The sequence below is a fragment of the Chlamydotis macqueenii genome, chromosome 17, assembly GCF_036417535.1.
Source record: "Chlamydotis macqueenii isolate bChlMac1 chromosome 17, bChlMac1.mat, whole genome shotgun sequence".
Taxonomy (NCBI): domain Eukaryota; kingdom Metazoa; phylum Chordata; class Aves; order Otidiformes; family Otididae; genus Chlamydotis; species Chlamydotis macqueenii.
In genome coordinates, this window is record NC_141572.1 from 15905799 (window position 1) to 15930941 (window position 25143).

At 54.4% G+C, this 25143-nt stretch overlaps 1 protein-coding gene across 1 annotated transcript; it reads left to right on the forward strand.

Annotated features, from left to right (window-relative positions):
• Positions 1 to 17679: 17679 nt before the first annotated feature.
• Positions 17680 to 23934, forward strand: LOC147598666 (protein NDRG2-like). The gene is made up of 9 exons (XM_086761803.1): positions 17680 to 17811; positions 17860 to 17980; positions 19775 to 19837; positions 19956 to 20016; positions 21036 to 21122; positions 22013 to 22069; positions 22558 to 22652; positions 23692 to 23736; positions 23823 to 23934. The coding sequence occupies exons 1-9, from the start codon at positions 17787 to 17789 to the stop codon at positions 23932 to 23934; spliced, it is 666 nt and encodes a 221-aa protein (XP_086617929.1). The 5' UTR covers positions 17680 to 17786.
• The last annotated feature ends 1209 nt before the right edge of the window (positions 23935 to 25143 follow it).

Here is a 25143-nt window from a genome sequence, read left to right on the forward strand (position 1 = left end):
TGCTAACAGCCCAGAAGCATTGCGACTCTTCTCTGGATGATTTGCCCACCAACACTTCACATCAGCTCAAGCCGGCTGCCCGGAGGAAAAGAGGCTAGGAAAGATCGTAGCAGGCACGGTTGTTGCTGCACGAGAAGTGCCTGCTCCGGAGGCTTCTTGCGAGCAGCGCTAAAAGCACGCGAACATCGCGTTTCTGTGCTTTCCTGAACAGCTTGCGCTGGGACAGTTACAGCCGTGTTTTGCAAGCTGTCCGGGGTTCTGAGGCACTAAAAGTGCGGATGTGTGGCGACTGCCCAAGACGAGAACCGGCTGCTCTGAAAGCCCTTCCTGCTCTTCACGTACGCTTTCTAGCAGCTCTACGGACACACACGCGTCAGCCTCTTCACTGTCCTACACAGCTAGCACGCTGGCAGTTACCGTCAACTTGGAAGCAGCCGCGCAGAAGGCAGTCGCCCTCCAGCCGGCGAACAGCGCACATTCGCGGCTACACGCGAGCTGGCCGCACTCGGAGCTTTCGCGGCTCTTCTCTCGCTCTTTCTCGCAGAGCTCCGGCGATGCACAACTCGAACCGCGAAAGCCGCAATGAGCTTTGTGCAAGCTGCGCGGAAGAAACAAGGCACTAAACCGGCAAATGTCCAGCTAATCTCCAACGTGAAAAGGGTCAGCAAGGAAAGCTCTTGCTAACAGCCCAGAAGCATTGCGACTCTTCTCTGGATGATTTGCCCACCAACACTTCACATCAGCTCAAGCCGGCTGCCCGGAGGAAAAGAGGCTAGGAAAGATCGTAGCAGGCACGGTTGTTGCTGCACGAGAAGTGCCTGCTCCGGAGGCTTCTTGCGAGCAGCGCTAAAAGCACGCGAACATCGCATTTCTGTGCTTTCCTGAACAGCTTGCGCTGGGACAGTTACAGCCGTGTTTTGCAAGCTGTCCGGGGTTCTGAGGCACTAAAAGTGCGGATGTGTGGCGACTGTCCAAGACGAGAACCGGCTGCTCTGAAAGCCCTTCCTGCTCTTCACGTACGCTTTCTAGCAGCTCTACGGACACACACACGTCAGCCTCTTCACTGTCCTACACAGCTAGCACGCTGGCAGTTACCGTCAACTTGGAAGCAGCCGCGCAGAAGGAAGTCAGACAATTACTCCAACACCGGAAGTGCCTGCTCTAAAAGTTCTTGCTGCTCCTCACCGACTCTTCCCACCACATCTACAGGCTCAGAAACATTGAGTCTCTGGGCTTTCCTCCACCAGCAGGACTCTGACACTTACCATCACCTAGAGCTGCTGCACAGTGAGAAATAAATCTTAAAAATCACGAACTCAGACGATTGCTTTAACACCAAAAGTGCCACCTCTGAAAGTTTACTGGTGTACATGGTGGCAAAAGTCAGAGTCCTGATTGTCTAGGAAAGAACGGAGCCCCAGTGTTGCTGGGCTTGTAGATGCGGTGGCAAGAGCCACTGAGGGGTTTTCAGAGCTGGCACTTCTGGTGTGGGATCTATCATCCAACGTTCATGATATATAAGAGTGTTTTCACTGGGCGGCCATAAGTACACCGTGGTAAACGTTGGAGTGCTGGTGTTCTAGGAAATCTCGCAGTCCCAATATTTGTGAGCCTGTAGATGCGGTGGCAAGAGCCGGGCGGGAGAAGCAAGAGCTTTCAGAAATGTCACTTCTGGTGTGGGAGCAGTCTTCTGACGTTTGTGATTTTTAAGATTTTTTTCAAAAGGGACTGCTGAGTTGAGGTGATGGTAGACGTCGGAGTCCTGGTGTCCCAGGAAATGCCGGATCCCCAATGTTTGTGAGCCTGTAGATGTGGTGCCTAGAGCTGGTGAGAAGCAGCAAGACATTCCAGAGCTGACACTTCTGGTGTGGGAGCAGCTGTCTGACATTCACCATTTTTAAGCTGTGGTTTAACACTAGGCGGACAGCTCGAGCTGGTGTTAAACGTCGGAGTCCTGGTGGTCTAGGAAATCCCGGAGCCCCAATGTTTCCTGGCCTGTAGATTTTTTTTACGCCTGTAGATCTTTACCACCCTGTCCTGGTGGTCTAGGAAAGCCCGGAGCCCCAGAGTTTGGAGCCTGTATGTGTGGTAGCAAGAGCCGGTGAGGAGCAGCAAGGGTATTCAGAGCTGGTCACCATGTAACAAAAGGTTCAGGATTTTTAAGATTTTTTCCCACTGAGCAGTAGGGACTGTTTCTCACTCCTTACAAATGAGTCCTTCGTCAGGAAAAGAAAAAAAAAACAGACTTCCTCTTCCATTAATTGTTTCTCTAAGCTATATGGGTACATGACTATGTTTTATAACTGTATTCTTGTCCTGTTTCTGGCTAGGATAGAGTTAATATTTACCTGAGCTGGGTGGAGTACTGAAGCTGGTAGCCCCTATGGCTGGGATAGTTAACTAATTAGCTAACTGCTGGGGCTCAGTATGTAAGTGAGGAGGGTGGTGAAAGGAGCCTCCTGCTACGTGGAAGAAACTAGGTGTGGAGATTTGTTGTAAGCCATTATACTATATTTGTATTGCATCACTGTTTTGTTTTCTTCTGTCATTACTGTTAAATTTACTTTTTGTTCAATCTCAACCCACGGGTTTGGTTTTTTTCCTGGTTTTCTTTTGTTTACCAAATCTCCCCCTGTTCTCTTGGAGGGTGGGGGGGGAGTGAGAGAGAGACTGCGTAGTCTGGTCCCGATCGGGGCTGAACTACAACAATTCTTTAAGAGCATACATATATAGTTGTGATTAACTTATTGTCCCCTATATCAATCCCCCCTTTTTATCACACTAAGTAAATTCTTTTACTTAAACAGTTTCCCTGAATGATATGAAGCATCATACATGGTTTTGTTTAGTGACGGGGGGGCCTAAGGTGGTAGCTTCTGTAGGAAACTGCTAGAAGTCGCTCCCCTTTGTTCAGTGGACTCGGCCGGGCCTAGAGCGGACCCGCTGCTGGCCAAGGCCAAGCCAATTGGTAGCAGAATGTCCCATGATAACGCCTCTGTGATAACGTATTCAAATAGGGGAAAACAGAAAAAAAAAAAAAAGGGAGAGATGTGAAGCAGCTGAGCGGGGGGCAGAGGCACAGAGGGGGAGGCGCAGGCCTTATGGGCCTTGCAGGCCTCACCCTCTGGCCTCTCGCCAAGCGGCTGACTGGGCCCGAATTGGTCCGGCCCGGCTGCAGGAAGTGGAGAGGAGAGGAGAAGTGAATAAGATGTAAAAAGGATCCTGAGAGACATCTACCAGCCTGTTGTGAGGAACGGCTGCAGATGCCCAGGTCAGTTCAGAAGGAGTGGGAGGAGTAATGTGGCTCCTGGCCAAGATTCCCCTGCAGCCTGTGGTGACGACCATGGTGGAGCAGGTTGTCCCCCTGCAGCCCATGGAGGTCCACGGAGGGGCAGAGATCCACTTGGAGCCCGTGAAGGATCCCGTACTGGGGGAGGTGGATGCCTGAAGGCAGCTGTGGCCCATAGAGGGCCCGCTGGGACAGCTGTTCTGGAGAGACTGCACCCCGTGGAAGAGATGACCCATGCCGGAGCAGTTTCAGGAAGGACTGTGGCGTACGGGTGGGACCCCACAACAGAGCAGGGGAGGAATGTGAGGAGTTCTTCCCCCAACCATGAAGCAGCAGCGTAAAACAACGCGTGATGAACTGACCGCAATCCCCATTCCCTCTTCCCCCTCCTGTGCCACTCGGGGGGGGGGAAGGTAGTAGAGATAATGTTAAGCTTGGGAAGAGGGAGGGGTGGAGGGAGGTTATCTTGTTCTCTGTCTCATTATCTTGCTGTTTGTAGTAATAAATGAATAGTTTTCCCCAAGAGGAGTCTGTTTTGCCCGTGATGGTAACTTTAAGGATTTCTCCCTGTCCTTATCTCAAACCTCGAGCCGTTTTTCCTTACGTTATCTCCCCCTGTTCTCTCGGAGGGTGGGAGGAGTGAGAGAGAGACTGCGTAGTCTGGTCCTGATCGGGGCTGAACTACGACAGTGTTACTTTCTTAAACAGTCTCCAAACCCATAGGTACAGCACAATAGTTAATATTAATAAAACTCCTAAGCTAATCAATAAGATCACAACGGGGCGCACCATAGTATTAAGGATCCCTGTTGCCTCTGTCCCAGCCCCACTCATGCCCTGAGTACATTTCCATTTTGTGCATAACCACAGTGGCCAAGTTTAAGCCCGACCATTTAAAAGGTGGTCCCATGCTTCCTGTAAACCCAAGGGAGGCGTGAGACCACGGCCATTTGGTGTCCTTTTGATTACAAGTTGGTGGTAAGATGCAGGAAAATATTGTAAGCCCAATCACAATTCCAATTAAACAATTGGTCATTTTAGGATTTAGTTGGTCTAGTGGATTAGTACAGCTACTTCTGTAGATAATGTACTGCCTTTGGTGACCTGCTAAAATGGGTTTTATATTTCCTATAATAAAATGACAAATAAGATATAAACTGCACCGATGACAGATTTGAGCGAGATTAGTTACTGGCCGGTCCCGGTTTCTTTGTCCGGTATCGTTTGCTGTGGTGTCCCTCCGGTTCACTACTGCTTTTGGCTCACTTACTTGTTACCCACATTGTTCCCGCCCTTATCCGTTCGAACGAGTTTAAGTCTCAAGTCTTCATTGTTGTCTGGAGTTACTTTCCACAAGGTTGCAGAGGCTCTCTTGATCTGAGTATGGTGTATCCAGGAGTTCTGTCCCTTTACCTTAATTGCCGTGTAGGTGGTGAGGAGGACTTGAAAAGGTCCGGCCCACTGTGGTTCCAGAGTTTTTTCTGTAAGAGACTTAACATATACATAGTCCCCTGGTTGTATATCGTGAACAGGCCCATCCAGACCCCTACGACGTGTTCCCATTGCATGTTTTTCAATTCTTTTTAATTGTTTGTTTAGTGCCACCATATAGGAGGTCATTATTTCTTCACCAATTTGTGAAGACGTTCCCTTTTGTACCCCATAGGGTCGTCCATATAGAATTTCGAATGGACTAAGCCCTTCTCTTGCTCTTGGTCTGGTTCGTATTCGTATAAGAGCTAATGGTAAAGTTAGATTAGTTTCCTGACCCAACTTGACAATCTGTTGTTTGATTAGGTGATTCATTTTCTCCACCTGGCCACTTGATTGTGGTCGGTAAGAGGTATGTAATTGCCACTCTATCCCTAGATGGTGGCTAATTGCTTGTACTATTCTGGACACAAAATGTGGTCCTCTATCCGAGGACATTACTGCTGGGACTCCAAACCTAGGTACTATTTCCTGGAGCAGTATTTTGGTTACTTCCCAGGCTTTAGCAGTTCCGCACGGGAAAGCTTCTGGCCAGCCTGAAAAGGTATCCGTAAGTACTAATAAGTATTGATACCCCCCTTTTCTAGGGAGTTCTGAGAAATCAATCTGCCAACGTTGTCCCGGACCATTCCCCTTTCCGATTTTTTCAAGTTTCGGCCCTTTTACAACTTCAGGATTAGTCTGGAGACAAAGATCACATTGTTGAGTTACTTGTCTAACGGTAGTGTCTAAGTTTCACGCTATTATGTTCCTGATGAGATCTTTATATAGGGCTTCTGCCCCCCCCTCCCCCCAGTGTCTTTTTCTATGTTCTTCTCGGACTACTGACCATATCATGTAGGAGGGAATTACTACCCTCCTGTGTGAGGGGTAGTAATTGGCCCACCCTTCCTCATTATATGACCCCTTTAGATCATTAATAAGTTTGCCGACTTCCTTTGTGTATTCTGGTTTACCTTCTAGAAATACCTGTCCATCAGGTATTAGCGCACCCTCTACCTTGATTGTTTCTCTAGCTGCTTGTTTTGCTTCCCTATCTGCCAGCTCATTTCCTCTTTCCAATTCTGTGCTCACTTTCTGGTGTGCTTTAATATGCATAATTGCCACCTTTTTGGGAAGCTGGACTGCATTCAGGATTTTCAAAATCCCTTCTGCGTGTTTGATGGTTTTTCCATGAGAATTTAACAGTCCTCTTTCCTTCCATATTGCTCCATGGGCATGTACCACCCCAAAGGCATATTTAGGGTCAGTCCAAATGTTTACAGTCCTTCCCTGGGCTCTCTCCAGGGCTCAGGTAAGGGCTATGATCTCGGCCTTTTGGGCTGAGACGTCGGCTGATAGTGGCCTGGACTCTATCACCTTTTCAAAAGTGGTAACAGCATATCCGGAATGTCGCCTTCCATTTAACATATAGCTGCTTCCATCGGTGAACCAATGTTCGGCTCCATCGACAGGGACATCTTTAAGATCCGTTCGACTAGAATACATGGTTTCAATTGTTTCCAAGCAGTCATGACTCACCGGCTCCCCGATGTTCCCATCAAGGAATGAGGCCGGATTGATGATGTTTGTGGTCACGATTTCAACATCATCCTGTTCAACCATTATAGCTTGATATTTCAGGAACCTTTGTGGGGAAAGCCAATGCCCTCCTTTTGCTTCAAGGACCGCAGATACAGTCTGGGAAACTAGGACAGTCATTTTCTGGCCTAGAGTGAACTTTCAGGCTTCTTGAATGTTTAGAATGACAGCTGCTACTGCTCTCAGACAGCTGGGCCACTGTCGTAGTTCAGCCCCGATCGGGACCAGACTACACAGTCTCTCTCTCGCTCCCCCCACCCTCCGAGAGAATAGGAGGAGATGATATAAGAAAAACGGCTCGAGGTTTGAGATAAGGACGGGAAGAAATTTGTAAAGTTACCGTTACAGGCAAAACAGACTCGACTTGGGGAAAAACACTCATTTATTTCTAAAACTAGCAGGAGAATGAGACAGGGAACAAGATAACCTCCCCCCACCCCTCCCTCTTCCCGGGCTTAACATTATCTCTACTACCTTCCCCTCCCGAGCGGCATGGAGGGGGGGGTCGGGGGCGGGGGGGGGGAATGGGGGTCGCAGTCAGTTCATCACGCGTTGTTTTACGCCTCTGTGTCATCGTCGGGGGAAGAACTCCTTGCATTCCTCCTCTGCTCCAGCGTGGGGTCCCTCCCACGTCCACAGTCCTCCGTGAAACTGCTCCGGCGTGGGTCATCTCTTCCACGGGGTGCAGTCCTGCGAGCGACGGAGGAACGTACGACAAAAGACTCAATATGAGTAATAAGCGTAGTTCGATTTATTAGTCCCGGGTGCACATATTTATATTGCTAAGATAAAATATGCCTACTAGTCATTGCGTGATTGGCTTAAGCTCTAATAGTTACATTTGCATATCCTTCCTACTTGCAGTTAGCTAATCTGGAAAGTCCCGTTAACCTGAAAGTCCCGTACTTTTCATGTTTTCACTTTCTCAGAGTTGTTTACGATCTTCTTCAAGGTTGCTTCGTTTACTTTCTCACAGGAAGCTTCATTACTTTCTCACAGGCGGCCTCATTATTTTCTCACAGGTGGCTTCAGTACTTTCTTACAGGCGGCTTCATTACTTTCTCACAAGCGGCTTCAGTGATGTCCTTGAGGCCTGCTGCTCACAAACATAACAATTCCATTCGGTCTGGATTGTTCACTAAGTGTCCCTGATACTCCAGGTATCCAACAAATCCCCCTTTTTGTTTTGAACAATCCAGACCCACTTATGCGCTAATAACAAAAAATCAATGGCTGCTAGATTCTGCAAAAATATCATGACGCATACTATCCATGTCTTCTAATAATCCTGATAACATGCTAGAGGTTAAATTCATTTGCTTTTGTGCCCAACAAGCTAATTTATTTAAGTTAGCTAAAGCTTTTGCAGTTGCTGCCCAAGGAACAAATAAAGATAATGCTATCCGCTCAGCTGTACCCAACAGGGTTAAATTGCCGTCACAATGGGGAGTCAATACTTTTAGCGATCTTCTTGCTCGAGTGTGATTCCGTAATGTTCTCATAGGTGGAGCAAACGTTATCAATTTTCCAAAATAACATGGTCCTCCTATGGCTCTTTTTGGTACTCCTGACCTTATTTTACTACAATATCAACTAGGTTCATGTAGGCCTCTACTGAATCTCCCTTTTCTTCTTTTTTTTTTTTTTTTTTTTTTTTTATGAGCCAGATTGTCTGTATTGAGTTGTTAATCATTTTTTGCAAGCATGGTATGTTATGCCTAGTATGATGCCTAGTATCATAATACCGATTTTAACCAAGGACAGCAACCACCCAGTTATGCCACACACAAGCTTAGTTAATAAAATTACTGATCACATGTTTATGCATATTCATGATTACAAAGCAAAGCTAAGTTTCAGTACCTTCTAGTAATTTTCTACTATAACATTTTTCTACTATTATGGATATAACAACTCCAGTAACTTTCTTATCTACAAGAGCAATGACTAGTTTTCTGCAGGCCTCTGTTGAAACAAGCCATAAATTCTGCTAACAATGTTTTGTATCTTAAAGCTTCCCTTCTCATTCCATGGCTTTCTTCCTGAGAGCATGATTGCATTCCTCCCCCAAGGTCGGTGTGCTTTCACTGATACCATACTGGCTCAGCGAAATACCACATCTCCCCCTTCTTTGTTTAGGAGAAGAGGCTTGTTTCAACGCTTTATCTATTAAAGTTTGCACACATTTTAAGACACAGAATTATAGATCAAAATACATATATAAAAGGAATGAATAAGCATCCTACAGCTATTAGTAACAAGCTTATATCAAGTCACCAAAAGATGTCTGAATATATCAAAACCATCACTTTGTTGCTGTTTTTGTACTCCTTTTTGCAAGTTTTGAATACTTTTGTGAATAGATTCCGAATGATCAGACAGATTCATGCAGCAAAGCCCATCAAAATCCTGACAACCATGATTTTGTGCTAATAATAAAAAAAATCTATTGCTGATCTATTCTGTTACTAACCCAACTATGCCAAAGACACCGCTGAGCAAGAGGATGTTTATCAGCCGGGTCAGAGCAGAGAAGGGAGGCAGGCGCAGCACCTTCAGGGCGTCCCCTGTTGTAAATAAAGTGTGCTCTGGGTCTGTCCTCTCCCCTTCGCTCCGAGCCACCTCTGTTTATACCCTCAGCAGATTCAGTGAAAGAGTACTGACTAGGTGTTGCTGCATGCGTGGCCAGCGCATACAACAAGGCCTGACTAGACGTTGCTGCATGCGTGGCCAGCGCATGCAACAAGGCCCGTCAAATATGTGCTCTGCAGGCTAACAGCGGTTCTGTTTTGTAAAGTAGCATAGTATATAGAATCTACATCAGTTAACAGCGTTGATAGTGCCGATACAGTTGTATTTATTTGCTTAGCAAGCCAACAGTCCAATTTATTTAGCATAGTTAATGCCTAGGCACTTGCCACACCAGGTGTAAAGACTGAAGCAGCAATAATTTTACTTAGTTTCCAAAACTCTGTATTATCTTGGCAACCAGATTCAATGCTATGTATGCTTCGTTTAGGTCTTTTATGCTGTCTGGATTTTGATATGTGCTCGCATGATTACGTCATGCTGTGTCGTTGCAATGTATAGATCTTAAAGCATTTACAATCATTACCCCTCTAGAAACATTAGCTCTTGAATAGTTAAAAAAAAATAGAAGTCCATCTTTACTGATCCCAAAAAGTTCCATCTTTTGTAGTTTTAGCACTCAGCACTTGTGGTTGCTGCTGTTTTACACAGAGTTGCCGTCCTACCGGTATCTGGCAGGTCAACCAAACATGTTCTGAAATACCCGCAGATGATACAGACAGGGATCCACTTGTTTACTGCTCCTGTAAAGACATAAGCGTATCCCTTCCCCCATGTTATAAGAGGGAACGGTCCTTCCACTTATACAAAGCTCGACTCAGACAGGAGTATCTGTTAACCATGTCAGGGGCGGGGGGGTGGGGGCGCCTGGCGGCGGCTGTGGCCCAGACATATAAGAGGAAAGAAAACTAAAACCTGAGGTTTAAGACAAGAATAGGGAGGGATCCTTAAAGCCACCGCTACAGGCAAAACAGACCATCACTAAAACCAAAGCAGGATAAGGAAAAAGGGAGCAAGACAACCTCCCCCCACCCCTCCCTCTTCCCAGGCTTCACACCATCTCCACCTCCCTCCCCTGCCCCCTTAGCGGGACAGGGATGGGGGGCGGGGGGGGGGAAAGAGGGAATGGGGGTTACAGACAGTTAATCACGCGCCGCTTTATTGATATCAACGGTTTAATGGCTGCACCTACAGCAGCAGCCATGACTGTAGCCTTTTCTTGTTCTAACATTCGCTCAGCAGCTTCCAGCAGTTGCCCTGTACTAGATCCTTTTGGCAGCACACTGAGGGCTCTCTTAGTTTTTTGGGTTTGTTTTTTGTTTTTTGGTTTTTTTTGATTAGCATTATTAAAGGCAAGCATATCTAAGAACTTTGCTTTCATGTCATCATCCAGATCAGGGTGAGCCATAATTGCAGTGTGCAACCGATCAATAAATTTCCCATATGGTTCTGTGGGACCTTGTCTTCTTGATGTAAAGGCAGGTCCAGACTTTTCATCGTGCACCCTAGCAAGCGCTCTATAAGCCAAATCTTGGCCCAGTTGTAACACTTCGGTAGCAAATTGCGCTTGCCAATCAGATCGTGTGTAGTGTCCCGCTCCCATCAGCATTTGAGTTTGCACCCCGAATAATGGATCACCCTGTTGTCGAGGCGTTGCAGCTGCCCTATCACAAGCAGCCTGCCAGTACTGAAAGAACTGCAGCTGCTGCGACCTGGACAATCATTCTAATATCATAAGGAGCTAACAACTGTGATGAAAAAATATGCTGCAACACAGATTGAGCATATGATGATTTTAGCCCATACTGAGTAACTGCACTTTTAGCTTCCTTCAATATTTTCCAGTCTAATGCTTTCCACACACTTTTCCCAGTATTATCAGTCACAACTGGAAATGCCATAGGAAAAGGCTCTCCTTCTATCAAAGCATCTCGAATCACCTCTTTCCACTGCACTATCGGATTCAAAACCCCGGCCCCTCCCGCCGGCGTCCCTTGCAAAGGTGCAAAAAGACTGATCTCACCCGATGCTCCGTTCGGAATGAATAGGTTGGATGCTGACAGGTCTCGATGCGGCACAGGCGAAGGAGTTGACAAGTTTCCCAGTGACACTTCTAGGCGAATCTCTAGGGCTTCCAGTCTTTTTAGCGTCTCTTCCAGCTGTGCGTCCTTGGAGCCAGATGAATGTTCATCCCCCTCCTCCTCACGCCGTGGTGGCAGGGAAGAAGGTGGTAACGGGGGATAAACCAGAGCTGTTGGTGCCGGCGAAAAGGCTCGTGACTCTGAGTCTGCACTGGCGCAGCGTGGCGGGGTGCCTGGCGGTGGTACGTCTGATGGTGGTGAAAAGCCTTTGGCAGTTTTTCCCTCTGGTGCCCGCATATCTATAGTTATAGGGGCTGTGGCTGCAGTTCCTGGAGTCCTTGCTGGGGCTCGAACCCCCCCACCCTCAGCACGAGCCGGGGCGGCGGCAGGGCTCGTTAAACCCGAGAACAGCATGCTGGTAGTGGAGGTGGACCCGTCGGCTGGAGTTAAGGCCGCAAAAGCAGATGCAGCAACTGAACGCTCGGCTTTCATGCTTATCAATGTTTCGTTCATTAGCTTCCACACGGTGGAGATCCCTTACTTATTTCATCCCACAGCTTTTTTCCTATCTTTTCCTGTGTCGGGAGTTCAAAAGGATCATCAACTGTGGGGATTAATTCCCTTTTCTTTGCCCACTGCAGCAAAGCTTCTAGGACGGCCGAGTCATAACTCAGTCCTCTCATAGAGAGCATAATAATTCTAGGGCTACCTCCTTTTCCATTATTGCCGGCAGTTTCACAATTGGTGCTCCCTGATTAAGGCACCCCTTTTACTCCCTGATTAAGTACTCACTATTGGTGCTCCCTGATTAAGGCACCCCTTTTTTGCAGCTTGTCCTGTAGCCCTGGCAGACGGCGAACCCCTGTTTCAACGGTTCAGGCTCCGGATCGTCGCATCTGAAGGACAAATGCGTAGTCGATCTTGCCCCCCGGTCGCTGCTCCCGGTGCTTCTCTGCCTCCGCCACTCCGATAGCAGTGTCTTCTAGTAGTCCCTGTTCGGGCGCCATTTGCGAGCGACGGAGGAACGTACGACAAAAGACTCAATATGAGTAATAAGCGTAGTTCGATTTATTAGTCCCGGGTGCACATATTTCTATTGCTAAGATAAAATATGCCTACTAGTCATTGCGTGATTGGCTTAAGCTCTAATAGTTACATTTGCATAGCCTTCCTACTTGCAGTTAGCTAATCTGGAAAGTCCCGTTAACCTGAAAGTCCCGTACTTTTCATGTTTTCACTTTCTCAGAGTTGTTTACGATCTTCTTCAAGGTTGCTTCATTTACTTTCTCACAGGAAGCTTCATTACTTTCTCACAGGCGGCCTCATTATTTTCTCACAGGTGGCTTCAGTACTTTCTTACAGGCGGCTTCATTACTTTCTCACAAGCGGCTTCAGTGATGTCCTTGAGGCCTGCTGCTCACAAACATAACAATTCCATTCGGTCTGGATTGTTCACTAAGTGTCCCTGATACTCCAGGTATCCAACACAGTCCCTCTAGAACAGCTGTCCCAGCGGGCCCTCCACGGGGCACAGCCTCCTTCAGGCCTCCACCTGCTCCGGCGTGGGGTCCTCCACGGGCTGCAGGTGGATCTCTGCCCCTCCGTGGACCTCCATGGGCTGCAGGGGGACAACCTGCTCCACCATGGTCGTCACCACGAGTTGCAGAGGAATCTTGGCCAGGAGCCGCATTACTCCTCCCCCTCCTCCTTCACTGACCTTGGCGTCTGCAGCCGTTCCTCACAACAGGCTGGCAGACGCCTCTCAGGATCCTTTTTACATCTTATTCACTTCAACTGCTCCTCTCCACTTCTTGCAGCCAGGCCAGGCCGAGTTGGGCCCAGTCGGCTGCCCGGCGGGAGGCCAGAGGGTGAGGCCTGCAAGGCCCACGAGGCTCGCGCTTCCCCCTCTCTGCCCCCCGCTCAGCTGCTTCACATCTTCTCCTCCCTCTTTTTCCTGTTTTCCCCTATTTAAATACGTTATCGCAGAGGCGTTATCACGGGACATTCTGCTACCAATTGGCTTGGCCTTGGCCAGCAGCGGGTCCGCCCTAGGCCCGGCCGAGTCCACTGAACAAAGGGGAGCGACTTCTAGCAGTTTCCTACAGAAGCTGCCACCTTAGGCCCCCCCCCACTAACAAAACCAGAACAGCCACCCTTTCGCAGCGGCATCCAGCTGTTTGGAGAAGTATGCTACCGCCCGTCTGTATGGTCCCAAATCTTGTGCCAATATTCCTAGTGCCATTCCTTGTTTTTCGTGGGAAAATAGAAAAAATGGCTTACTCACATCAGGAAGTCCCAATGCCGATGCTGACATCAGGGCTTTCTTCAGCTGCTGGAAGGCTCGATCTGACTCAGCATCCCACTGGAGATCCTTTTGGTTAGCTGCTATCAGGGAATAGAGTGGCTTAACAGGCAGACCATAATCACATATCCAAAGTTGGCACCACCCCGTCATTCCTAAGAATGTCCGTAGTTCCTTTATAGTTTGTGGTCGGGGGCTTTGGCATATGGCCTCTTTCCGGGCTTGTCCTAGGATCCGTTGTCCGGCACTGATCTCGTACCCCAGGTACGTGACCTGGGGTTGTAACAACGCCTGTGCCTTTTTCTTAGAAACCCGATATCCCTGTAGTCCCAGGAAATTTCACAGACTCACGGTCCAAATGACACAGGATTCTTTGGTTCTGGTTGCAATAAGAAGGTCGTCTACATATTGTAACACCTTCCCTTCTTCTGATGGTGGTTCCCATGATTCCAAGTCCTTTGCTAGCTGATTCCCAAAAATTGTGGGGCTATTTTTAAAACCCTGCGGCAACACCGTCCATGTGAGCCGGGTCTTTCGACCACTTTTGGGATTTTCCCATTCAAAAGCAAAAATTTTCTGGCTGGCTTCATGGAGAGGGAGGCAAAAGAAAGCATCTTTTAAATCTAGGACCGTAAACCAAGCTAAACCAGGTTTTAGCATGGTTAATAGGGTATAGGGGTTAGCTACCACAGGTCCTCTGTTATTTTGTTGATGGCTCTTAAGTCTTGAACTATCCTACAGGACCCATCAGGTTTCTTAACTGGAAGTACAGGTGTATTGAATTCTGACTCACATTCTTTTAGTAGTCTTAGTTCTATGAACCGCTCTATGACAGGACAAATTCCTTCCCTAGCTTCCCTTTTCAGTGGGCAAAATGTGGGATTTTGGTGTGAAATGGGGGGATTTGGGGCAAAATGTGGGAATTTTGGTGTGAAATGGGGGAATTTGGGGCAAAATGTGGGATTTTGGTGTGAAATGGGGGAATTTGGGGCAAGAATGGGGGATTTTGGTGTGAAATGGGGGAATTTGGGGCAAAATGTGGGATTTTGGTGAAAAATGGGGGAATTTGGGGCAAAAAAGCGGGATTTGGGGCAAAAATGCAGGAATTTGGGCGAAAAATGGGGGATTTTGGGGGCAAAATGTGGGATTTTGGTGTGAAATGTGGGAGTTTTGGGCAAAAATGCGGCATTTGGGGGCGAAACAGGGGAATTTGGGGGGAAATCGCGGGATTTTGGGGCAACAATGTGGGATTTTGGTGCGAAATGGGGGAATTTGGGGCAAAAATGGGGGATTTTGGGGGCAAAATGGGGGAATTTGGGGGGAAATTGCGGGATTTTGGGGGCAAAATGTGGGATTTTGGTGTGAAATGGGGGAATTTGGGGCAAAAATGCGGGAATTTGGGGCAAAAATGCGGGAATTTGGGGCAAAATGGGGGAATTTGGGGAAATCACAGCATTTTGGGAGCAAAATGTGGGATTTTGGTGCAAAATGCGGGAATTTGGGGGAAAAATGGGGGATTTTGGGGGCAAAATGTGGGATTTTGGTGTGAAATGGGGGAATTTGGGGCAAAAATGTGGGATTTTGGGGGCAAAATGTGGGAATTTGGGGGGAAATTGCGGGCTTTTGGGGGCAAAATGTGGGATTTTGGTGTGAAATGGGGGGATTTGGGGCAAAATGTGGGAATTTTGGTGCGAAATGGGGGAATTTGGGGCAAAAAAGCGGGATTTGGGGCTAAAATGCGGGAATTTGGGGCAAAAATGGGGGATTTTGGGGGCAAAATGTGCGATTTTGGTGTAAAATATGGGAATTTTGGGCAAAAATGCAGCATTTGGGGGCGAAACAGGGGAATTTGGGGGGAAATCACGGGATTTTGGGGCAACAATGTGGGATTTTGGTGCGAAATGGGGGAATTTGGGGCAAAATGTGGGAATTATGGTGGAAAATGGGGGAATTTGGGGCAAAAATGCAGGATTTTGGGGGCAAAATGGGGGAATATGGGGCAAAATCACAGGATTTTGGGAGCAAAATGTGGGATTTTGATGCGAAATGTGGGAATTTTGGGCAAAAATGCGGCATTTGGGGGCAAAACGGGGGAATTTGGGGGGAAATCGCGGGATTTTGGGGCAACAATGTGGGATTTTGGTGCGAAATGGGGGAATTTGGGGCAAAATGTGGGAATTTTGGTGCGAAATGGGGGAATTTGGGGCAAGAATGGGGGATTTGGGGGGCAAAATGGGGGAATTTGGGGGGAAATTCCTGGATTTTGGGGCAAAATGTGGGCTTTTGGTGCGAAATGCGGGAATTTGGGGCAAAAATGGGGGTTTTGGGGGGCGAAACGGGGGAATTTGGGGGAAATCACGGGCTTTTGGGGGCAAAATGTGGGATTTTGGTGCGAAATGGGGGAATTTGGGGCAAAATGTGGGAATTTGGGGCAAAATGTGGGAATTTTGGGCAAAAATGCGGCATTTGGGGGCAAAACGGGGGAATTTGGGGGGAAATCGCGGGATTTTGGGGCAACAATGTGGGATTTTGGTGCGAAATGGGGGAATTTGGGGCAAAATGTGGGAATTTTGGTGCGAAATGGGGGAATTTGGGGCAAGAATGGGGGATTTGGGGGGCAAAATGGGGGAATTTGGGGGGAAATTCCTGGATTTTGGGGCAAAATGTGGGCTTTTGGTGCGAAATGCGGGAATTTGGGGCAAAAATGGGGGTTTTGGGGGGCGAAACGGGGGAATTTGGGGGAAATCACGGGCTTTTGGGGGCAAAATGTGGGATTTTGGTGCGAAATGGGGGAATTTGGGGTAAAAATGCGGGAATTTGGGGCAAAAATGCGGGAATTTGGGGGCGAAACGGGGGAATTTGGGGGAAATCACGGGCTTTTGGGGGCAAAATGTGGGATTTTGGTGCGAAATGGGGGAATTTGGGGCAAAAATGGGGGATTTTGGGGGCAAATTGTGGGAATTTGGGGTGAAATCGCGGGATTTTGGGGGCAAAATGTGGGATTTTGGTGTGAAATGTGGGAATTTCGGGCAAAAATGCGGCATTTGCGGGCAAAACGGGGGAATTTGGGGGGAAATCACGGGATTTTGGGGCAACAATGTGGGATTTTGGTGCGAAATGGGGGAATTTGGGGCAAAAATGGGAGATTCTGGGGGCAAAATGTGGGAATTTGGGGTGAAATCCCGGGATTCGGGGGCAAAATGTGGGATTTTGGTGTGAAATGGGGGAATTTGGGGCAAAAATGCGGGATTTGGGGCCAAAATGCGGGAATTTGGGGGGAAATTGTGGGATTTTGGGGGCAAAATGTGGGCTTTTGGTGTGAAATGTGGGAATTTGGGGCAAAATGTGGGAATTTTGGTGTAAAATTTGGGAATTTGGGGCAAAAATGCGGGAATTTGGGCAAAAATGCGGGATTTGGGGGGCAAAATGGGGGAATTTGGGGGAAAAATGGGGGATTTTGGGGGCACAATGTGGGATTTTGGTGTAAAATGCTGGATTTTGGGGGCAAAATGTGGGATTTTGGTGCGAAATGGGGGAATTTGGGGCAAAATGTGGGAATTTTGGTGCGAAATGGGGGAATTTGGGGCAAAAATGGGGGATTTGGGGCAAAAATGCGGGATTTTGGGGGAAAATGGGGGAATTTGGGGGAAATCGCAGGATTTGGGGGGCAAAATGTGGGATTTTGGTGTGAAATGTGGGAATTTGGTGCAAAACTGCGGGAATTTGGGGCAAAAATGCGGGATTTGGGGGGCAAAATGGGGGAATTTGGGGAAATCACAGGATTTTGGGAGCAAAATGTGGGATTTTGGTGCGGAATGCGGGAATTTGGGGGAAAAATGGGGGATTTGTGGGGCAAAATGTGGGAATTTGGGGCGAAATTCCAGGATTTTGGGGCAACAATGTGGGCTTTTGGTGTGAAATGCGGGAATTTGGGCAAAAATGCGGGATTTGGGGGGCAAATTGTGGGAATTTGGGGGAAATCACGGGATTTTGGGGGCAAAATGTGGGATTTTGGTGCGAAATGGGGGAATTTGGGGCAAGAATGGGGGATTTTGGGGGCAAAATGTGGGAATTTGGGGTGAAATCCCGGGCTTTTGGGGGCAAAATGTGGGATTTTGGTGTGAAATGGGGGAATTTGGGGCAAAAATGCAGGATTTGGGGGGCAAAATGGGGGAATTTGGGGGGAATCGTTAGATTTTGGGGCAAAATGGGGGATTTTGGTGCGAAATGGGGTAATTTGGGGCAAAAATGCGGGATTTGGCGGGCAAAAGGTGGGAATCTTGGGGGAAATCGCGAGATTTTGGGGGCGAACCTGTGGGGGGTGTGGCGGTGACCACTCCCCGTTCCGGTGTCCGGTCCTCCCGGCCAGCAGGGGGCGGTGTTGGAGACGCCGTTGGGGCCTGTTCACGTGGCGCTGGAGGGCGCGCCCCGCCCTGGTCGCCCCGCCCTGCTGATGCTGCCGGACGTGGGCCACACGCGTGAGTCCCGCCCCCTTCCCCCTCTCCCGCCGCGCCCCTCCCCCGCAGACGCCTCGTGCTTCGCCCCGCTCTTCGCCCACCCCGAGATGCGGGAGGTCGCCAGCCACTCCCTGCTCGTCCACCTCGACCCCCCCGCCATGGAGGTGGGCGCCCCGCCCTACCCCCCGGGGTGCGTCTGCACTCCCCTCTTCCGCTCCCCCCAGTTGACCCCAGTGACTCCCAGTTGACTGCGTTGACCCCACTGCCCCCCCAGTTGACCCCAGTGACCCCCAGGTTGACCCCACTGACCCCCCTGTTGACCCCACTGACCCCCCTGTTGACCCCAGTGACTCCCAGTTGACTGCGTTGACCCCTCTGACGACCCGGTTGACCCCACTGCCCCCCCAGTTGACCCCACGGACCCCCCCAGTTGATCCCAGTGACCCCCATTAACCCCCCAGTTGCCCCCATTAACCCCCAGTTGACCCCACTGACCCCCATTAACCCCCAGTTGCCCCCATTAACCCCCAGTTGACCCCCATTGACCCCCATTAACCCCCCGTTGACCCCACTGACCCCCATTAACCCCCAGTTGCCCCCATTAACCCCCCGTTGACCCCCATTAACCCCCAGTTGCCCCCATTAACCCCCGTTGACCCCCATTAACACCCAGTTGACCCCCATTAACCCCCCGTTGACCCCACTGACCCCCATTAACCCCCAGTTGCCCCCATTAACCCCTTGTTGACCCCCATTGACCCCCCGTTGACCCCACTGACCCCCATTAACCCCCAGTTGCCCCCATTAACCCCTTGTTGACCCCCATTAACCCCCAGTTGACCCCCATTGACCCCCCGTTGACACCCATTGACCCCCCGTTGCCCCCCATTGACCCCCAGTGACCCCCATTAACCCCCAGTTGCCCCCCACTAACCCCCAGTTGACCCCACTGACCCCCATTAACCCCCCGTTGACCCCCATTAATCCCCAGTTGCCTGCATTAACCCCCAGTTGACCCCCATTGACCCCCGTTGACCCCCATTAAGGCCCAGTTGCCCCACATTAACCCCCAGTTGCACCCATTAACCCCCAGTTGACCCCCATTGACCCCTGTTAACCCCCATTAACCCCCAGTTGACCCCCATTAACCCCCAGTGACCCCCAGTAACACCTGGTTGCCCCCATTAACACCCAGTTGACCCCCATTAACCCCCAGTTGACCCCCATTGACCCCCCGTTGACCCCATTAACCCCCAGTTGACCCCCATTAACCCCCAGTTGACCCCCCGTTGACCCCCATTAACCCCCAGTTGACCCCCATTAAACCCCAGTTGACCCCCCGTTGACCCCCATTAACCCCCAGTTGACCCCCATTAACCCCCAGTTGACCCCACTGACCCCCATTAACCCCCAGTTGACCCCCTGTTGACCCCCATTAACCCCCAGTTGCCCCCATTGACCCCCAGTTGCCCCCCATTGACCCCCAGTTTCCCCCATTAACCCCCAGTTGCCCCCCATAAGCCCCCCGTTGACCCCCATTAACCCCCAGTTGACCCCCATTAACCCCCCGTTGACCCCACTGACCCCCATTAACCCCCAGTTGCCCCCCACTAACCCCCAGTTGACCCCCATTAACCCCCAGTTGCCTCCATTAACCCCCAGTTGACCCCACTGACCCCCATTAACCCCCAGTTGCCCCCCACTAACCCCCAGTTGCCCCCATTAACCCCCAGTTGACCCTGTCGTCTCTCTGTTGACCCCCCCACCCCTCCCCCCCCCCCAGTTGACCCCCCGCCCCCCCGTCCCCCCACCTCGACCGCCATCACATCGCAGCGTCACCCTACGCACCCCTCCCCCCCCCAACCGCCATCGCTTCACCTCATTGGTCCCCTCGCCCGCCCTCCCCCCACCTCGACCCCCGATTGACCCCTTGCCCCTCCCCCCGTCGCCCCTCCCCCCCCCGCCCCCCTCCCCTCCCCCGCAGGTACCAGTACCCCTCCCTGGAGCAACTGGCCGAAATCGTCCCCTGCGTCCTCCGGCACCTCAAGTGAGTGGGCGGGGGGGCGCCCCACGGCGCTGTGGGGCGGGGAGGGGGCCCCTGACCCGTAGCGGGACGGGACGGGGGGGCGGGGTCAGCACCGGCCTGACCCCGCCCACCCCCCCAGCATCGCCAACATCGTGGGCATCGGGGTGGGCGCCGGCGCCTTCGTCCTGGCTAAATTTGGGGTGAGATGTGGGGCGGGGCGTGGGGCGGGGCGTGGGGCAGGGCGGGGGGCAGATTTGGGGGGAATGCAGGGCTGCGGGAATCTCGGGGGAGGTTCTGTGGGGCTGGGGGGGGTCGCTATGGGGCTGGGGGGGTCGCTATGGGGCTGGGGGGCGTGGCTGTGGGGCTGGGGGGGTCGCTATGGGGCGGGGGGGTCGCTATGGGGCAGGGGGGCGTGGCTGTGGGGCTGGGGGGTCGCTATGGGGCTGGGGGGTCGCTATGGGGCAGGGGGGCATGGCCGTGGGGCGCTATGGGGCTGGAGGAGGTTAGTGGGGTCTCTGGGCACTTGTGGGTCGCTGGGGGGTTGGGGGCTCGGCTATGGGGCTGGGGGGGTCGCTATGGGGCGGGGGGGCATGGCCGTGGGGCGCTATGGGGCTGGAGGAGGTTAGTGGGGTCTCTTGGTTGGGTACTTGTGGGTCGCTGGGGGCTCTCGGGGGGCGTGGCTGTGGGGCTGGGGGGTCGCTATGGGGCTGGGGGGTCGCTATGGGGCAGGGGGGCATGGCCATGGGGCGCTATGGGGCTGGAGGAAGTTAGTGGGGTCTCTTGGTTGGGCACTTGTGGGTCGCTAGGGGGTTGTGGGCTGTCGGGGGGCATTGCTATGGGGCAGGGGGTTCGCTATGGGGCTGGGGGGTCGCTATGGGGCGGGGGGGCGTGGCCGTGGGGCGCTATGGGGCTGGAGAAGGTTAGTGGGGTCTCTGGGCACTTGTGGGTCGCTGGGGGGTTGGGGGCTCGGCTGTGGGGCTGGGGGGTCACTATGGGGCAGGGGGGCGTCGCTATGGGGCTGGGGAGTCGCTATGGGGCTGGGGGGTCGCTATGGGGCTGGGGGGGCGTGGCCGTGGGGCGCTATGGGGCTGGAGGAGGTTAGTGGGGTCTCTTGGTTTGGCACTTGTGGGTCGCTGGGGGCTCTCGGGGGGCGTGGCTGTGGGGCTGGGGGGTCGCTATGGGGCTGGGGGGTCGCTATGGGTCTGGCCCCGCCCCACAGCTGCTGCACCCCGAGGCGGTGGAGGGGCTGGTGCTGATCAACATCAACCCCCGCGCCAAGGGCTGGGTGGATTGGGTGGCGCACAAGGTGGGCGGGGCCGGCGGGTGGGGAGGGCCAATGGGGAGAGGGGTGGGGCAGAAGGGGGCGGGGTTTGGGGGGGGTTCCCTGCTGCTGGCCCCGCGGCGCTGTGGGTCACTTGGGGTCGCGTGTGGCTCACTGTGGGTCCCTATGGGTCGCCGTGGGTCGCTGTGGGTGGCGGTGGGCAGCCGTGGGTCACTGTGGGTCCCTACGGTGTCTGTGGGTGGCTGTGGGTCGCTGCGGGTCCCTACGGTGTTGGTGGGCGGCTGTGGGTCGCTGTGGGTCCCTACGGTAGCTGTGGGTCGCTGTGGGTCGCTGTGGGTCCCTACGGTGTCTGTGGGTCGCCGTGGGTCGCTGCGGGTCCCTACGGTGTCTGTGGGTCGCTGTGGGTCGTGGTGGGTCCCTACGGTCGCTGTGGGTCGCTGTGGGTCCCTACGGTGTCTGTGGGTCGCTGTGGGTCGCTGTGGGTCCCTACGGTGTCTGTGGGTCGCCGTGGGTCGCTGTGGGCCGCTGTGGGTCCCTACGGTGTCTGTGGGTCACTGTGGGTCGCTGTGGGTCACGGTGGGTCCCTACGGTGTCTGTGGGTCGCTGTGGGTCGCTGTGGTGTCTGTGGGTCGCTGTGGGTCGCTGTGGGTCACTGTGGGTCACTGTCGTGTCTGTGGGTCGCTGTGGGTCGCTGTGGGTCCCTACGGTGTCTGTGGGTCGCTGTGGGTCGCTGTGGGTCCCTACCGTGTCTGTGGGTGTCTGTGGGTCGCCGTGGGTCGCCGTGGGTCGCTGTGGGTCCCTACGGTGTCTGTGGGTCGCTGTGGGTCGCGGTGGGTCCCTACGGTGTCTGTGGGTGCCGGTGGATCGCGGTGGGTCGCCGTGGGTCGCCGTGGGTCCCACGGGTGCCCCCCCAGCTGTCGGGCCTGACGTCCTCCAGCAGCGAGCTCATCCTGGCGCACCTCTTCACGCAGGTCGGGCGGGGGGGCACTTGGGGGTCCCGTGGGGGGCCACTTGTGGGTCCGGGGGGCGCTTGGGGGTCTGGGGAGGGCCACTTGTGGGTCTTGGGGGTCAGTTTTGGGGGCCCTCAAGGGGCACTTGGGGGGCCTGGGGGCACTTGGGGGGCCTGTGGGGGGCACTTGGGGGGCCCAGAGTCCACCTGGAGGCCCCAAGGGCCACTTGTGGGTCGGGGGGGGCACTTATGGGTCAGGGAGCTCAGTTAAGGGTTGGGGGAGGGTCACTTGTGGGTCACAGGGTGGGGGCGGGGCGGGGGCGGGGCTGTGACACGGGGGCGGGGTGGGGGCGGGGCTGAGACACAGGGGCGGGGCGGGGGCGGGGCTGTGACATGGGGGCGGGGCAGGGGCGGGGCAGGGGCGGGGCGGGGGCGGGGCTGTGACACGGGGGCGTGGCAGGGGCAGGGCAGGGGCGGGGCGGGGGCGGGGCTGTGACGCGCGGGCCGCAGGAGGAGCTGGCGGCCGCCCCTCCCCCGGTGCAGCAGGCCCGGCGGCGGCTGGGGGCGGCGCCCAACGCCCCCCTGCTCTGGGCCATGTACAACAGGTACTGGGCAAACTGGGGGCGCTGCGGCGGGGCTGCGGGGCACTGGGACTGCCCTCGGAGCACTGGGATCGAGCTGGGATTGAACTGGGAGGGAACTGGGAGGGGCTGGAATGGAACTGGGGGGACTGGTGGGGATTGGGAGGGGACTGCGGGGGACTGGGAGGGACTGGGAGGGACTTGGAGGGACTGGGAGGGACTGGGAGGGACTGGGAGGGGACTGGGACTGGGCTAGGAGGACTGGGACTGAACTGGGATTGAACCGGGGCGGACTGGGAGGGAACTGGGGGGGCTGGGAGGGGCTGGGAGGGACTGGGATTGGGCTAGGAGGACTGGCATCGAACTGGGATTGAACTGGGATTGAACCGGGGGGGACTGGGAGGGAACTGGGGGGGGACTGGGACTGGGCTAGGAGCACTGGGATTGAACTGGGGGGGGACTGGGATGGAACTGGGGGGACTGGTGGGGACTGGGGGGGGACTGGGGGGGACTGGGGGGGGACTGGGGGGGGACTGGGGGGGGACTGGGATTGAACTGGGATTGAACCGGGGGGGATTGGGAGGGACCTGGGAGGGACTGGGACTGGGCTAGGAGGACTGGGACTGAACTGGGATTGAACCGGGGGGGACTGGGATGGAACTGGGGGGGCTGGGAGGGACTGCGATTGGGCTAGGAGCACTGGGATTGAACTGGGATTGAACCGGGGGGGACTGGGATGGAACTGGGGGGGCTGGGAGGGACTGGGAGGGGACTGGGGGGGGTCTGGGATGGGATTTGGGGGCACTGGGATCAGACTGGGATGGAGTGGGAGGGTACTGGGGAAACTGGGATCAAACTGGGAGGAATTGGGATTGAACTGGGATGGAGCTGGGGGGGTACCGGGGGGCTGGGAGGGACTGGGAGCAACTGGGATTGAGCTGAGGGGAACTGGAAGGGAACTGGGAGGGACTGGGAGAGAATTGGGAGGGAACTGGGGAGAAAATAGGGGGAACTGGGATCAAACTGGGAGGCACTAGGATGAACTGGGACACCCCCCTTGCAGCCGCGGGGACCTGGGCCTGCAGCGCAGCGGGGCCAACAGCCTGCGGTGAGTGACCCCTGACCCCACGTGACCCCCGTGACCCCACGTGACCCCCGTGACCCCCCCGCGACCCCTGACCTTTGCCCCCCCAGCTGCCCGGTGCTGCTGGTGGTGGGCGACAACTCCCCCCACAAGGACGCCATGGTGAGTGACGTCACTGGTGATGTCACCGGGCCTCCTGTGATGTCACCGGGCCTCCTCTGAGGTCACATGACACCCCCCCATGGGGTCACAGAGGGTCAGAGGTCACGGGGGGTCAGAGGACTGCTGAGGGGGGAGGGGGACCGGGCCTTACCGGGGTCGCGAGGTCAGAGGTCAGCCAGGGGTCAGAGGTCACCGGGGAGGGGTCGGAGGTCACGGCCCCACCCGCGCAGCCGGCCAAGCTCACCGAGGCCTTCAAGTACTTCCTGCAGGGCATGGGCTACCGTGAGTACCGCCTAACGAGCCACCGCTAATTAACACTCCTGGGGGGGTAATTAGCGCTCGGGGCGGGTAATTAAGCCGCTCTGCATAATTAATTACCGCCGGGGTGGGGGGCTCGTTTGCGTGCTGGAAGGGGAAAACTCAGCTGAGGCGGGGGAATTAATTACACCGGGGGGGGGGGTAATTAGCGGTGCAATTAATTAACCTGGACCTGGGGGGAGTAATTAGCTGCTGTGAGGCAGGAATTAATTGACCTGAGGCTTAATTAACGCTCCTCAGTTCTAATTAACATCACCTCCCCCCTCCACCCAGGGCAATTAAATGCAGTTCCGGGAGGCGGGGGCGTGGCCCGGGGGGAGGCGGGGGCGTGGCCCGGGGGGGAGGAGGGGGCGTGGCCCGGGGGGGAGGAGGGGGCGTGGCCCGGGGGGAGGCGGGGGCGTGGCCCGGGGGGGAGGCGGGGGCGTGGCCCGGGGGGGAGGCGGGGGCGTGGCCCGGGGGGAGGAGGGGGCGTGGCCCGGGGGGGAGGAGGGGGCGTGGCCCGGGGGGGAGGAGGGGGCGTGGCCCGGGGGGGAGGAGGGGGCGTGGCCCGGGGGGAGGAGGGGGCGTGGCCCGGGGGGGAGGAGGGGGCGTGGCCCGGGGGGGGGGAGGGGGCGTGGCCCGGGGGGGGAGGAGGGGGCGTGGCCCGGGGGGGAGGAGGGGGCGTGGCCCGGGGGGGAGGAGGGGGCGTGGCCCGGGGGGGAGGAGGGGGCGTGGCCCGGGGGGAGGGGGCGTGGCCCGGGGGGGAGGGGGCGTGGCCCGGGGGGGAGGGGGCGTGGCCCAGGGCACCACCTGGCGCCCGGGGGAGGCGTGGCCCGGGGTGGGAGGGAGGGGGGTGGGCGTGGCCGGGGAGGGGAGGGGCGGGGCGCGGCCCTGGGCCCCCCCCTCCCCGCAGTGGCGGCGGCGGCCATGACGCGGCTGTCGCGCTCCCGCACCGCCTCGCTCTCCAGCGCG

Excerpts from the sequence above, each read along its gene's own strand:
- LOC147598666 (XM_086761803.1), top strand. The coding sequence starts at position 17,787 with ATGCTGCCGGACGTGGGCCACACGC. Across the intron at positions 20,017-21,035 it reads TCGTCCTGGCTAAATTTGGG|CTGCTGCACCCCGAGGCGGT; the intron begins GTGAGATGTGGG and ends CCCGCCCCACAG. Across the intron at positions 21,123-22,012 it reads TGGATTGGGTGGCGCACAAG|CTGTCGGGCCTGACGTCCTC; the intron begins GTGGGCGGGGCC and ends GTGCCCCCCCAG.